A 14,386-nucleotide genomic window follows, 5' to 3' on the forward strand; every position below is an offset into this window, starting at 1 on the left:
ATTTGCAGAGAGCTGTTGAAATTAAGCCAAGCCCAACAAGCAGCCTTAGGGTAGCACATTGTCCACTTGAGGTATGCATTTTTTTTTAATTAAAAAAACGAACTACTAGGTGAAGCTGGCCTTGTGGTAGTATTAAATCCTCTGCATTCTACTGTTAACTTGATGTCAGAGCCCAACATATCCTATGTGGTGGGCAGGGGGAGAGATGGGAACAGAAACCACATTAGAAACTCTTAAGTGTGTTTCAAGTATGAATGGGAAGAGGCAACAATATCCTCTTGCTTATGCTAACAGAGTCAACAAAGATGTCAGAGAGAAGTTGGAACAATGGTGGAGCTGAGATCAGCGTTGTTTTAGAATTAATGCAGAAAACTCAAGTGAAGATAGAGGGTGTGTGTGTGTGTGTGTGTTTGTGTGTGTAACAAGTGCTAGATCAAGTGCAAGCAGGAAGAAGGGACGTAGGACATTTGAGACAAAGCAAAACAGCACCTCACCTTTTGGTAGTCCAGGACAGGACAGGTGTTAATTAATGGTATCAAGGCCAATCAAGGATGCCCAACTTGAAGCCTATGATTCCTCCCCTGCCCACCCACAATGGTTCTGTCAGAATGACAGAGCACCTGCTGCATCAAAAGCAGCACTCGTATGCTCTTTGACCAGGGCAGCAAACCTTCCCAGGCCACTCTTTGTCCAGGCCAAAAGCTGTAGAAGAGGGGATCACCGTTTGTCAGTCAATATCAACACTCCTACGACTAGGGGATGGGAAACCTGTGGCCCTACAGCTCCCATAATCTGTGATCAGTGGGCAAGGCTTGCTGGGGCTGATGAGAGTTGCGAGTCCAACAACATCTGGAGAGCCACATGTTTTCCATTTCTGGGCTAAATGCAAACTTTCTATCTGCCACTGGGAGAAGCATAGCTGGCTCTTTCAGATTCTTAAGATACAAACAAAAATGGTTCATCATTGCTAAAGCATTGCCATGGGATACAGAAAGCTCCCTGCTAGGACATGACATTTTGCAGAAGAACAGGTTTTATGATACCAGATGTGTCTATATACGGTTCCCGAGTCAATTCTCACTTTTGTACAGGGTGGACAAATAAACCAGATTTCTTTTTAAAAGATTCAGTTATAAGTTTGTTTCCTGAATAAATTGATGTTAAATGCAATGTGCACTTAATGCAAACCTATGATGACCCACTTATGAGATGCTACTTTTATTAGTAAACTAGGGATAAATCATAATCATCAGTCATTATACATTCCAATAGTTCATGAATATATGGCTTGTTATCTGGACCAGGGACCGGCAAGTTAGCCCAGTGATTGATCACCATGTGAAATTTTACTCTTATTTCATGCCAAACTCCAATTAGCCCGGTAAATATTTATGATTATCTCATTGCTAACCTTCTGAAAGAGGTCACATACCAACAGTGGGAAGGGCCAGTGTGGGTGGGGCAACCTACTCTCATACACATATAACACACACTTCCATTCATACACTTCACAACTTATCACACACCCCATAGCTCCCCCCCCATATTAGACTTGAAAAAGCATTTGAGGTTTCCCCAGTTCTAATTGCTAGGAGAAAGGGGAGATCCTCACAGAGACTGCAGGATATTACATTTATACATCCTACCCCAGCTGCAATATACACAAAGATCCCCCCACTCTGGAAGCAATTTGGCTTGAATAACAGTCTCCCTTTTGCTTCAATGGGGTACCTATTCCAAGCCTAATTGCTGTGATGGAGGGTTGCAGGACAGCTGAGCATGTCCCTGAGGCTGCACTTGGGATACAGACTCCCCTCACCCCAATTTATAACCAAGTATCAGCCCTAAACCATTGAAATTTACCTTCCATCTCATGGTCTGTCTCCACCTGTCCTTGTGTCTGAATGAGATTGATGTTTTGCAGTGGTGTGTGTGTGTGTGTGGGCAGGGCAGTTATATACCCCACATGTGTTTATTTTCATTAAATACATTTACTGTGATACAGTACTGTAACAGTGCTACGGTCATCCAGTTCTTCCCATTAACAGAGAGTAAATCTAATCTAAAAATAAGCATTTCTTTTAGACCATACTTAGGAAATGTATAGTGTACCCTCTGAAAGTTTTCCATTTTTTATGGTAACAGGAACCTTGGTGTGCAATTTTAATTAGGGAGCATCTAATAATAAATGGAGAATTTGGAATTTAATTGATTACTTGACATAGACTTTCTTCTTGGTAATTTAAATTGCTGATATAAATTACTATGGTTTAAATCCATCCATCCTAGTTTTTTTCCTGAGACTATCACTAAATTCCAGGTCTAAGAAGTACACAATTTCAACAGCCAGGGAAAGATCTAAGCCCAGAAATTGATGGCCATGCTTCAAGTACAATATTTACAGAATACAGCTACTGAGGTAATCCTCCCCAACTATTGCAATATAAAGAAAACTTTCGAATGTTTTTTTTAAAAAAAGAAAGAAATGGAGCAGATTTAAAAGAATTTGGTAATTATTTTAATTCAAAATGACCCAACGCAAAACCTTACATTACAAAAGGAAGAACAAAATACGTTATGATGCTGCTAACACAGAAAGAACAGCATGGAAGATAAGAATGGTGGGCAAAATGGTACATCATCCTTCTGACAGTGAAGTTTGCAACACACTGACCATATTGAGTTAGACTGGGATTTCAGGTTTCATTAGCCCACCCTTCATTAAAACCTGACATAAAATCCACAGCAAAGGTCTCCATCTCATGCTCCGCTGAGAGGAACCGGAGCTTGCCACAGACAAGAATCACCAATTTGCTTCAAGTGTGCTTCTGTAGGCAACGTTCCCAGTGGACTGTATTCTCAATCACTTGAGGCTGGTGCAAACGAAATGCTGGCTCTCTGTAAGGTAAGCCATGATTTGTAAACATGGCTTTGCTTAAGGAATGTGGGTCCTTCTCACTCCTTCTCTATCAAGGATTATTTCCTTCTCGTTGTCCAGTGTCAGCTTTAACTATGGTTTAAACATTGCACCTGCATTGTGGTTAATGCTAAAATAAGGTTGCCATCTTAACCAGGATTTGACATAGACAAGGGGAATCCTGGTTAGCACTGGTGCAGATATAGCATTAAAATGAATGGGGGTGGTGGAAGAGATTTTGTGCTTAGAGAAGGAAAAACTTGTTCATGTAGCTGGTTTCTAATTTGCAAACCAACACTTGCAGGGAGCCACAGTTACTCCTACACTGGGCATCTTTGTGTGTATGAAGTACCAAAAACCAACAAATACAAAATGCTGTGTCTTCATGCTGTCCCTATGAGGGCAGATTGTTCCTAATATGAATAATGAAATAAGCCAAAAATGAAAAATGAAACAGAAGCCTTGGGAATTTACAAATATGGTCTCTAATATTGTAAATAGATTAGAAATATGCTAATTAAATAATCTAAAAAACAGACTCTTACTCTGCTGTACATTTATAAACAGAAATATTTACAAAACTCTGGTTTTGTTTTTAAAAGAATGAGGTTTGTGGTTTGCTAATGATCTTCATCTTGTCCATTTCTTTGGTGTGTTTGCCAATTTGTGTTTTGTTTTGTTTTTTTAAAAAAAGATATATAAAAATGTTAAATATTAAAGAAGTGGGATAAATGCTCTTATCTTTTTTCTTTTTTGGAATTTAAGCCAAAACATTTAATGGAAAGCTTCCATCATCTTTTAGTGGTAAAATCAAAATACATCAACATCATTTCACTCTGAATCTCTTCTCAAAAAGAAGTTATGTTTGCTCAAAGAGGTACCAATCTTTCAGGCTGTATAACCCCTCATCCAGTTGGGCTTGCATGGAGATATGCACAATGCACATTCTGCCCTTTGACCCCAATTCAACATGGTGCATATGCTATGGAATCTCCTGTACATTAAAAAGAAAGACAACCAACTACCCAGTTAATAAGTCAAAGGCTTGATTTTCTTAGGAACTGGGACCCAAGGTTACCCCTCCCCACTTTGCCTTCAGCTAGTAAAATGGCTTTACTGAAATAATGGATAACACAGTAGGGTTAAGGGAATTTTACTATATGGCCTAGGATGTACTTCATTCAAAGTGTGTCAATTCTTAAAACATTGGGGCAAGGGGAGAGACGTGAAAACAAACCTCAAACAAATAAATAAATGGAATTATACATTTCATTAAATAGCACTTTTGTTATCAGCAATACACTTTATATATATTTTTTGAAGTCACAGCAGCAAGACAGAATAAAATTCACCTTACAATTGATCCCTGAACCAGTAAAGACTACTAGGCTGGTAAGAATGCACCATCACTTTAAGAAAGTCAACGAAACTGATCAAAGCCTGAATCGCCAGTAAACTGGATTGGGGCCTTAGGATACCAAAGAACATAAAAATTAAAAATTAGAAGAGATTGGGAGGCTTTTGTGAACATTTCCTTGAAGATCAAAACAGACAAGTTGCTCCTAGCTCCTTATCACAAGAAACAGGGACCTTGTTGTCCAGACTTGCGAAACCCTTGTATTCACTAAAGACCATCTGATGAAGCATACGTAGCTTGAATGCTGTTCCAATTAAGGGCAAACGAAACAGAATAGAATAGAATGAGGTACTAGATGGCCATTGAAATTCCTTTTTTTAAAAAAACAACAACAACATACATCCCTCTAAAGTAGAATCGTGACAAGGGAGAGGGGGAGGTATGTGTGTTGGGAGGATATACCTTGCACTCTAAGTCAGTGGTTGCTGAGCAAAAATTTGTCATTTGCCACCTTATTTCCTTGTAATTGATTGACAGCAACAGGATTGATGCTTATGAGAATGGAAATTAATGCTGCATCAATTACATAGCTCTATTGATCCTAAATTACTGACTTCTGTTCCCCTTCAAGAAACGAGTGGTGGAAAAGTGATTGCAAACTGCAGAGAGAACTAATAATGTTCCCCATGTTGAATCTCAGATGGAATTCCAAAGCTCAGGATGCTAAAGCCACTGGCATACAGAGGATAACTTTTATAAACTCATTTCCTTTGTAATCTCACCTCCTATCAAACTGCAGGCTTTACCCAAGGTGTGACTAGTAACCTGTGCCATAATTAAACATGTGCCAGTTTCAGCCTAAAAAGCACAGGCTGGGTTCTTGCAGATTTAGATTTGTGCTCAGAAGCTTATCCTCTTCCTAGTGAGAAAGTCTCATTACAGTGGGGTTATATATAGAATCTTCAAAAGAAAAAAGGTCCAGGTGCCGCGGCTAAGTTTTCCATGGGTATGGCCAATTATTTATGCTTCAACATACTTATGGAACTTAATCGTTCATACAAGGTTCCCATTTAGATCTGTGACCTATAGATTTATGGTAAATTTTACAGATCTGCCTGTCAGCGAAGGTATTTTGAGATGCTGTATTTACATCACAGCCCATAAGAGCAAATTAGGAGTTTGGTGAATCAGCCCAAAGTCCTAATTAACATCAAGCAAGCTGAAAACACAACAGGTTTCAGGTTATGGAGCCCTTTTAAAAATATGGAAACCCAATTGCTAGACCAGATTCTGGTTTTAAGAATACTACAGATTAGCCTCTTGCATGGGGATGAAGGGTGGGGAAGAAGAAGTGAGCTCAGAAGTGAGCCACAACAGTCCAAACTAGATGCCTTTGAAATTTGGGAGGGGTAACAAAAATATCTATATATATCCCAATAAGCAAGCAGCAATTCCAATAAGTAAGGAACATCATATTGAGACCAGGGTAGGAATGTGTGTGAGTCACATGTGTGATGGAGAAAATATAAATTGGGGAAAAAATATTGCATATGAGAAACAGGATGCATCGGCTTTGAAATTGGATTAGTTTTCCATTAATGTTTTTATAAAAAAAGAAATACAGAGAGACCACAGAGGCATCTGAGCAGTGTAAAACCTAATTACAAACAGCAGCGAACATACTGGCATCAAAGGAAGGATAAGACATATGGACATCGGAACTACAATTATTATGTTAAAGATCCAACTTGTATTTTATTTTTTAAGGGAAGGAAAAAAACAATGAAGGTGGCAATGTTTCCAAAGGGCTATCGTGTTTATGGTAAACTCTGAACACCCTAGTTACAAGCCTGAGCCATGATTCTGAGAAAAGCACCTTATGGGTAGAAAATAGTGACCATATGGAACCCAATCAATTGCCAGGACTCCTTATGAGGAAGAAGCGGATACCCATATTGGTCCTTGGCACGGGAGCAATGCTAGTAGGCTTAATCCAGTAAGCACTGCTGCTATGTAGATCCTTCATTTCAGAGGGTCCTGCCTGGGATTCCCCATGGAACAGAGGCTATACAACAGTAGTGTGTTGTGGATTACTCCCTTAAGTCTCCCACTTTTACTTTGTTTAGCATTCACTCAGCCATCTCACAGTATTACACATGCTACATTGGGGTAGGGGAAGGATCCCTTTGAAAAACTGACATTCTGTCTTCATTTCAAAGCTGAAAGTTTAAGTGTTCTAAAAATAAAAAAATAAGATACTCACCCCTGTGGAGGGGGGTTGGGGAAACCAAACTACAATCGTAAAGTTGTGTAGAGAGCTTGGATCTTGTAAACTTGGACCAAGAAATAACAAAAAAGTAAGACCTAGCATTTGGTATAAAACACCCCCCTCCCAAAGAAATTGTATACCTGCCTTCTGACTTCTCGGGAAAAACAAAAAAAAATCAGAAATTGCATAGGATATACGTTGTGCAAGGTGACCAGCCTTTGAAAGGTATCTGGAGTATAAACTAATCTTGCTTATCGTCCAACGTTTTTGCAAAAATGTCAGATATCGTCAAATTTGTGTTTTAAGTAGTCTTTCATAACCTTGGCAATTGGTAGTTCATCAAGTAGTTTGAGGTTTTGAAGGCCTATACACTGGCGGATTTTAATTCGGCATAGATCTTGTAAGTTCCGTGGCTGCCCTGAAAAGGAGATAAAAAGAATATGCCATTATTAAAAGGTAATTGAAAGCTGAAACAAACAAACAGAAACTCTCACAAGCACTATGAAGCAGAACAGCTAAATGTATAGACCTAGAAACTGGTTTTGTGTGTGTTCAGTTAAATGTCAGGTTTCAACTAAACTATCCAAGTTAGAAACAATTAGCAGCAGGTCTCAAGCAGAAGTCTTTCCCAACCTTGCTACCCAATAGCCTTTAGGATGCCAGAATGAACCTTGAACCTTTTGCATGCCAACTAACTATTACTATGCTCTAACACTGAGTTGTTCCCTTCCAGAGTTGCCCAAGAACAAAGTTTAAGCTAACTGCAGAATGAGATGCACAGGGGGAAAAAGTACTGCCAACTCAAACTTAACCATATAGAAATTTGCTTTTAACCACTAGTGCATGATTTTATATTCACATAAATTTATGGTATTTACAGGTGAAAATCCCAGAGAGATTTCATGAATATTGGGGGGGGGGGGAGAGGGAGAGAGAGAGAGAGAGATTGAGATTGAGATTGAGATTTTCTCCTTTTCTGGACATACTACAGTGATTGCTAACCACAACTACAGTTCAGGAAACTTTCAAATAGTATTATCTCAATAGTGTTCAGACATTCACAACATTTGAATCAGATTGTCGCATCAAGATTCACAAGTGTACATCAAAAGTTGAACATTGACTGTAGTCTATAGAAAAACATCTCACATCCAAATCTGCAACAGATCTCCTGAAGGGGGTTGGCAGACAATCCACACTTAGGGCAGAATTCCTTAAGAGCTGATTATTAAGCATCTTGACATTTCCCCCTGATAAGCTGAAGAGCATTTCCTGGGAATGTGCTAACAATGGACATTTCCAGTGTTAAGCACCAGTTGCCACATCTATTGGCTCTTGGTGTCTAGAGAACTTACTCATTCTTGGTTGCATTTGAATGAAAAAGGGAGGGGAGGGGAGGATTATAGACCAACACCAGTGAACCTTCATTTGGCACAGTAAAATGTTATTAGTAATCAGGCAAAAGCAATACAAGTGAAGAAGGCAACAAATCAAGCTCTATCTAATGATGATTAAGAGGTAATACTAAGTGCAGAACCTCTGCCAAGTTTGGAAAGATTAAAAGGGAGATTAAACATGATAATTAAAAGACTTCCAAAGCCAGCACATTCGGAAATACAATGGTATCAAAGTGAATGGGAAAAGTGATATAGTAATGTATAACTGTTCATTACATATTGTACAAATTGTTAAAATCTGAAAAAGTAATAATAAAAATTTAATGGCCAAAAAAGAGAGAAATACAATGGTATCAAACTAATTTAATGAAGGCTTTTATTAGCAAGTTTTATTCTAGATGTATAGACAGCAGCTGTCTGTTCCTTTGGTACAGGCAACAGTTAATAAGCCTGATTTAAGCAAACATTTATAACCCACTCTATCCCAAGGGCTCAAGTTCAGGTGAATGCAATACTACTTCAAAGACAGAGAAGCTGAGAACTGTCAAGCTGGGTACTCCAAAAACTGCAGCTGCTGTCAGGTGAGCCACCTTTTCCAGTGGGGAGGGGGCAGCTAACAAGTTCCATTTCCAACACAGACCAGCCACAGCGACTCACGTCCAGGTGTGTATTTTGTACACCTGTATATGGCTGGAGGCCACCTCACCAGTACAAGTGACTTAGATCATCAAAAGGTGCGACCATTTCATAACACTGTTCAGCAAAGTCTGAGAATTCTGACTATTTGGAATGTTAACCAATATTACCATGAACCTATTCGGAAATGCATATCGAAAACATTACTACATACTAAATTCCAATTTGATTTTGTGACTGTTATTTTCTCAACTAATAAGGATTTGGAATTTGAATGTTCTTTTTTTATATGGATTTGTTGCAATATATATTATAGTATGTAAGGGAAAGGGAAATATAGTATTTAGCTGAAAAATGTTTATAGTTTACAAACTGTCCAGTATTGATGCAACATTATGCACTTCATTTTCTACAATTTTCTTGTATACAGGAGATGCACAATATATATTATGTGAGATATGACTGGGAGGTATTGAAATATGATTATCTGAAAAAGAATTCTGAAACAAATTGATATGATACGGATTCTGTCTGTGGGATGGATGAAATGAAAGATTTATAGTTAAGATTGTCCTGCTAATATATTGGGGAGTGAAGATTCAAAGTTGATTTGATACTTTTGTGGATGTGGCTCTAAAAATTCCTGAGAAAATTAATTGGGTAAGAGATCCCAATATAGTCTCTCGAGTTAAGGGGGAAAAACTTTAATGAAGGAATTCAAACTGTCAGAAGATAGACACACAGATAAAGAATTGAAAGAATATACTGAGAAATCTAAGAGTGTCAAAAAAGTAGATTAAAAACACCAATGAACAAAGTACATTGGTGTTTAGTTCATTAGATAGTTTAGTTCAAAGAGAGAATGATTTTGGGGATAGTGTTCCTCAAGTGCATTAGCAAAGAGCATTAGGATGTGCTCAAGCTGAAAAATGGTTTGAGATTAAAATATTTGATATATTCAATAATTTATGATTATGGGGAGTTTTAGATTGAAATAAGTGATCAGCTTATGATTTTAAATGATTATGCATAACTGCAATGTAAAGATATGGGAACATATGGGAATTCCATATGTACCTTTCAACGTGCCCTCAACATATGAGTCCTCATTCCAAAGTTCTCACCCCATGAGGCATAATGGGCAGCTATCATGAGCAAGGCCTTTTCCAAACTGGCACCCACCATGTGGAACATCCTATCAAGTGTGATCTGTCAGACTCCAATACTTTGATTTTATGTGGTTGGTTAAAAAATGGCTCTTTAGGAGGGCATTTGGGCTTAGCACATAGGAAGCTGCCTGATGTAGAGACAGACCTCCAGTCCATCAAGTTCAGTACAGTATTGTCTACATTGACTAGCAGCTGTTCTCTAAGGTTTCAGACTAGAAACATTCTGAGTCCAATCTCAAGTTGCCAAGGATTCAACAAAAGACTTTCCATATGTAAAAGAGATGCTCTTCCTCTGAGCTATGGTAAAGGGTAAAGGGGACCCCTGACCATTAGGCCCAGTCGCGGACGACTCTGGGGTTGCAGCGCTCATCTCGCTTACTGGCCTAGGGAGCCAGTGTACAGCTTCCGGGTCATGTGGCCAGCATGACTAAGCCACTTCTGGCAAACCAGAGCAGAGCACGGAGGTTGGCAGGAGCAGGGAGCTCACCTTGTCACGGGGATTCGAACCGCCGACCTTCTGATCGGCAAGCTCTAGGCTCTGTGGTTTAACCCACAACGCCACCCGCGTCCCAAGACTCTTCCCAAGGAACCCCAATTCTCTATACAAACATTACTTCCATGTAGAAAATTCCTTCCTGAAAGCACTGGGACACCAATCTGAGCACTGCTTTCTTTATGCATGTAATGGGGCCACGATGCACAGCTAAAAATGACCTTATGAGTCACCCCTCAGCCTGCATATTCACTCATCATAGAAAAAAACCAAGAGATTCCAGAACACAGAAAACAACTGTGTTGTGACTTTTCCATTAAGTGGTTTTGATATTATTCTGCAGTCTTTATAAATAAAGTATACGAATGAGTTACAACCATAAGCTTCACTTGACTTTAAAAGTAAGTTTGCATATTATGTTACCACAAGAAGCATTTTTAAAATAATCTGAATGGCAGCCACCTTTGAACATTTTTCTTTTGTGGGAAAGGACAGTGAGAGTTGAAACCTCAGCAATTTAAGAACTGCTTAGGGGAACCCTTTAAAAAACGCTAACTTCTCATGCTTTGTTAAACAAATCTGGCCTTTCTCCAGAAAGAAGCTGATTCCTACGAGTGAACAGTCTAGCAGGTATATGTTAACAGTGTATTTTCCAGCATATTTCATCTGACAGCAAGCACAGACATGTTATAGTTATCATTTGAAGTATCTGGGGGTGGGTGGGTTGTTTGTTGCTTTAATGAAGCAGATACGGTAATGGGAAAGTAAAAAAAAAAACCAATGAGAAAAAACTCCATCACAAACAGGAAGGCAGGCACAAGACTAAGACAACAGCCCAAAGACCTAAATATTTTAATTAGAGTCTTAAAGTCAGTCATTAATAAGTTCATAGTGCCTTTGAGATTCAGTTACCCAGCACCTTTAATATTATCCTGAGACTTGTAATATATGGCAATTTGAAGTCTATAGAAGTTACTAGACCACAAAGTTTCTAAAGAGCCAAAAGCTCCCATCCCTAACAACTTTTTGTAAAGTTTTCCAGCCTGGCCTAAATATACATATTTAGGCCAGGCTGGAAAACCAGAAGCACACAATTTGGTTTTCTGTCTGCAGTCTATACGAGGAATAAAACCATCATTGTCAAAAGATAAAGGTAAAGGTCCATTAGGTCCAGTTGTGGGCGATTCTGGAGTTGTGGCACTAATCTTGCTCTATAGGCCGAGAGAGCTGGCGTTTGTCCGCAGACAGCTTCTGGGTCATGTGGCCAGCATGACTAAGCCGCTTCTGGCGAACCAAAGAAGCACACGGAAATGCTGTTTACCTTCCCGCTGGAGTGGTACCTATTTATCGACTTGCACTTTGAAGTGCTTTCGAACTGCTAGGTTGGCAGGAGCAGGGACCGAACAACGGGAGCTCACCCCGTTGCGGGGATTCAAACCGCCGACCTTCTGATTGGCAAACCCTAGGCTCCGTGGTTTAGACCACAGCGCCACCCACTGGTCTAAAATTGGTCTAAAATTGAAATACTGGTCTAAAATTGAAATATGAATGAATCAAGAGTACCAAAATCAGAGCAATTATGTACCTTCATATCCTGGTATATTTCTCCTTCTTTTGTTCTCCTTGATTGATTGCTGATTGGTGAGATCATTTTAGTTGCGCAAGAGTGTCCATAAAAAAAAATTGCCCTACTTGCCAAAAAAATCTACCTCCTGCAGCTTGCTTTAGATTCTTGTGGCCAATGATATAACAGAGCTTTATAAAAGAAAATTTTCTCTCTCCCAGAAGAGTTACCTCAATGGGAGAAAGCTAGTGTTTAACCTTCCATTTCAAATGCATACCAAAGCCTGGTTTTAAATGATAGTTTGAGACCAGAAACAATGAGGTTCTTTCTCCAGTATAACATTTCTTATACTTAGCCTAGATTAAAAAGAACTTTCCATCACTGCAAAATTTTGCACTGATCATTTGGATGCCCACAAAGACCCAACTTTCCAGTGAAGGCAAAGAAGTGCTTTGTCTTTTTGTTTTTGTTCCACCCCCAACCCCACAAAAAAGTAACAACCTAAAATGCAATATAATTGGAAAAGAGCAGACTTCTCCCCTCTACCCACCACTATTCTTCTTTCAAAAATGTTTTAATTGGTTTCTCAAAAGGAATGTGAGATCATAGCCCCCCGTAAGAAACATTTCTCCTCCCACCCCACACCCACAAAGCACAGAATCTATGGAGAACATTATTCCAAATGTGTGTTAGATAGATGCCATGTTTAGTCTAGCTAGTATGAATTTGGTTAATAAATAATAATAATAATAATAATAATAATAATAATAATAATAAATTTCAAGGTAGCAATGAACTATATTTGATGTTACTATCTACTGTGCAAAAGGCTCCCAAACAGTAATTAAGAAAAAAGGTAGGTGTGAAATTAAAGTTAAATTAATTTATATTTGCTTTAAAAATACATATAAAAATCAAAGCTTCTTTCATTAGATAATTCAGGTGCAATCTGCAAGTTAAAACGCCATCATAAATGGGCACCAGGCCCAGAAAGCTGTTTTAAGGAAAAGGCAATTGTCATTATTTCAATTGTCTATGTGATTTATATCAAGTGGAGAGTGAGGTAAAAGAAGCAATTCACACCCCTATGAAATGCATGGTTGCCTTATAGCAATCAAATGACCTATTGCTATTTTTGGTTTCAAAGTAGTTTTGCTTCCACTCCCCCCACTATATGATTTTAACAGAGTGCACATTACAATCAAATACTAAAAATACAATTGTCTTATATGTGTCTCCAGGGGGCGGGGGGAACAGGCTTCTCAATCTTCTTAAAGGTATAGACACAAAAAGGTATAGACACAAAAGACAATTAGCTTACCTCCAAACTGAAAACGCATAGAAATATTTAGATACACGCTGATCGCCACAAACTCAGGTGAGGAAACATACAACTATTTGGTGCCGTACAATTAATAATTAACAACTTTAATTTAGACTTAAAACATGCATTATTGTTATTTTCAGACACAATATTTGAAAAACATAGAATTCTATTTCACAAGTCAACACAATCTCATAAATTAGGTAAGGAACCAAATGTTATATAATGCTATCTGATACTTTAAAACTTAAGCCATGCCAATTGAGAATTTTTATGTAATCTATGTATTATTTGTTATTATTTGATATTTTTGATATTTACCAGCTGACGAAGACGTCCATATCGAAACAGGGCCCTGTCCTGGGTTCTTTTACTGAATCGACTCTGTATCCTGGCTCTATATAAAACTACCCTTTTGAACACTTTTGGAATCTGACTGACATTGACGGATATTATTAGTTGATAGCTTTTGTGTCTTTACACTGTGATGTACTATAATTTTCTAAGTTGTAACACTTTAAACTATATATACTCTTGAAGTGAACTTGAAGCTTTTTTCTTGTTTGTATTCATTTGTTCTGTTCAAGACTGTTAGTCTTACCAGAATACATACCTTATTTGACTGTAACTCGCGAGTAGGATTTATTCCTAACATTTAAATTTCTGGCCAGAGTTCTTGGTGCAAAAAAACCTTCTTTTGGGTTCCTATAGCTTCATGTGCAGTCTTGCATCTGCACTGGAATAAACTTCAATGGTTTTTATTTATGGAACTGCTTTTAAATGTCTGTTCTGTTTTTATATATGGAACTGTTTGTAATTGTTTACACTTTTGTTTTATGGTTGCAACTATTTTGTTTTATAATTGTATATATTATTGTTGTAACTTGCCCTGGGAACTTGCAGTAAAGGGCTGGTAAGAAATCTAATAAATAACTGCCTACCCATTTATATTTATGTTAAATCTGCTTACAAAACTGAAGGGGTTAGTACCACTCACCCATTCATTGTTTGGTGACCTGAAAATGCTGCAATTAAACTCTAGCTCTTTAAAAAGCCTCTCCACGATGGGGTGAGCTCCTGTTGTTCGGTCCCAGCTCTTGCCAGCCTAGTAGTTCGAAAGCACATCAAAGTGCAAGTAGATAAATAGGTACCACTCCAAGCGGGGAGGTAAACGGTGTTTCCGTGCGCTGCTCTGGTTCAACAGAAGCGGCTTAGTCATGCTGGCCACATGACCCAGAAGCTGTACGCCTGCTCTCTCGG

At 38.5% G+C, this 14,386-nt stretch overlaps 1 protein-coding gene and 1 long non-coding RNA gene across 14 annotated transcripts in view; one reads left to right on the forward strand and one right to left on the reverse strand.

Annotated features, from left to right (window-relative positions):
• The window catches only part of LOC132593188 (uncharacterized), a 45,884-nt gene extending 31,810 nt beyond the window's left edge, over window positions 1-14,074 (forward strand). The window contains exons 7-10 of one of the 4 annotated variants that reach the window (XR_015946834.1): window positions 8,430-8,521; window positions 10,833-10,868; window positions 13,270-13,329; window positions 13,451-14,074. This is a non-coding gene — a long non-coding RNA (uncharacterized LOC132593188). The remainder of the gene's footprint in view (window positions 1-8,429; window positions 8,522-10,832; window positions 10,869-13,269; window positions 13,330-13,450) is intronic. The other 3 variants (XR_015946835.1, XR_015946837.1, XR_015946836.1) reach the window with 3 other exon arrangements.
• Window positions 2,496-14,386, reverse strand: part of ASB7 (ankyrin repeat and SOCS box containing 7) — a 44,741-nt gene continuing 32,850 nt past the window's right edge. For all 10 annotated transcript variants that reach the window (XM_035131366.3, XM_035131365.3, XM_088656896.1 and 7 more), the window contains one exon: window positions 2,496-6,961. In XM_035131366.3, the coding sequence (XP_034987257.1) occupies window positions 6,822-6,961 (140 nt within the window). In that variant the 3' untranslated portion in view covers window positions 2,496-6,821. The remainder of the gene's footprint in view (window positions 6,962-14,386) is intronic.

Source organism: Zootoca vivipara, chromosome 13 (genome assembly GCF_965207765.1).
Source record: "Zootoca vivipara chromosome 13, rZooViv2.hap1.1, whole genome shotgun sequence".
NCBI lineage: Eukaryota > Metazoa > Chordata > Lepidosauria > Squamata > Lacertidae > Zootoca > Zootoca vivipara.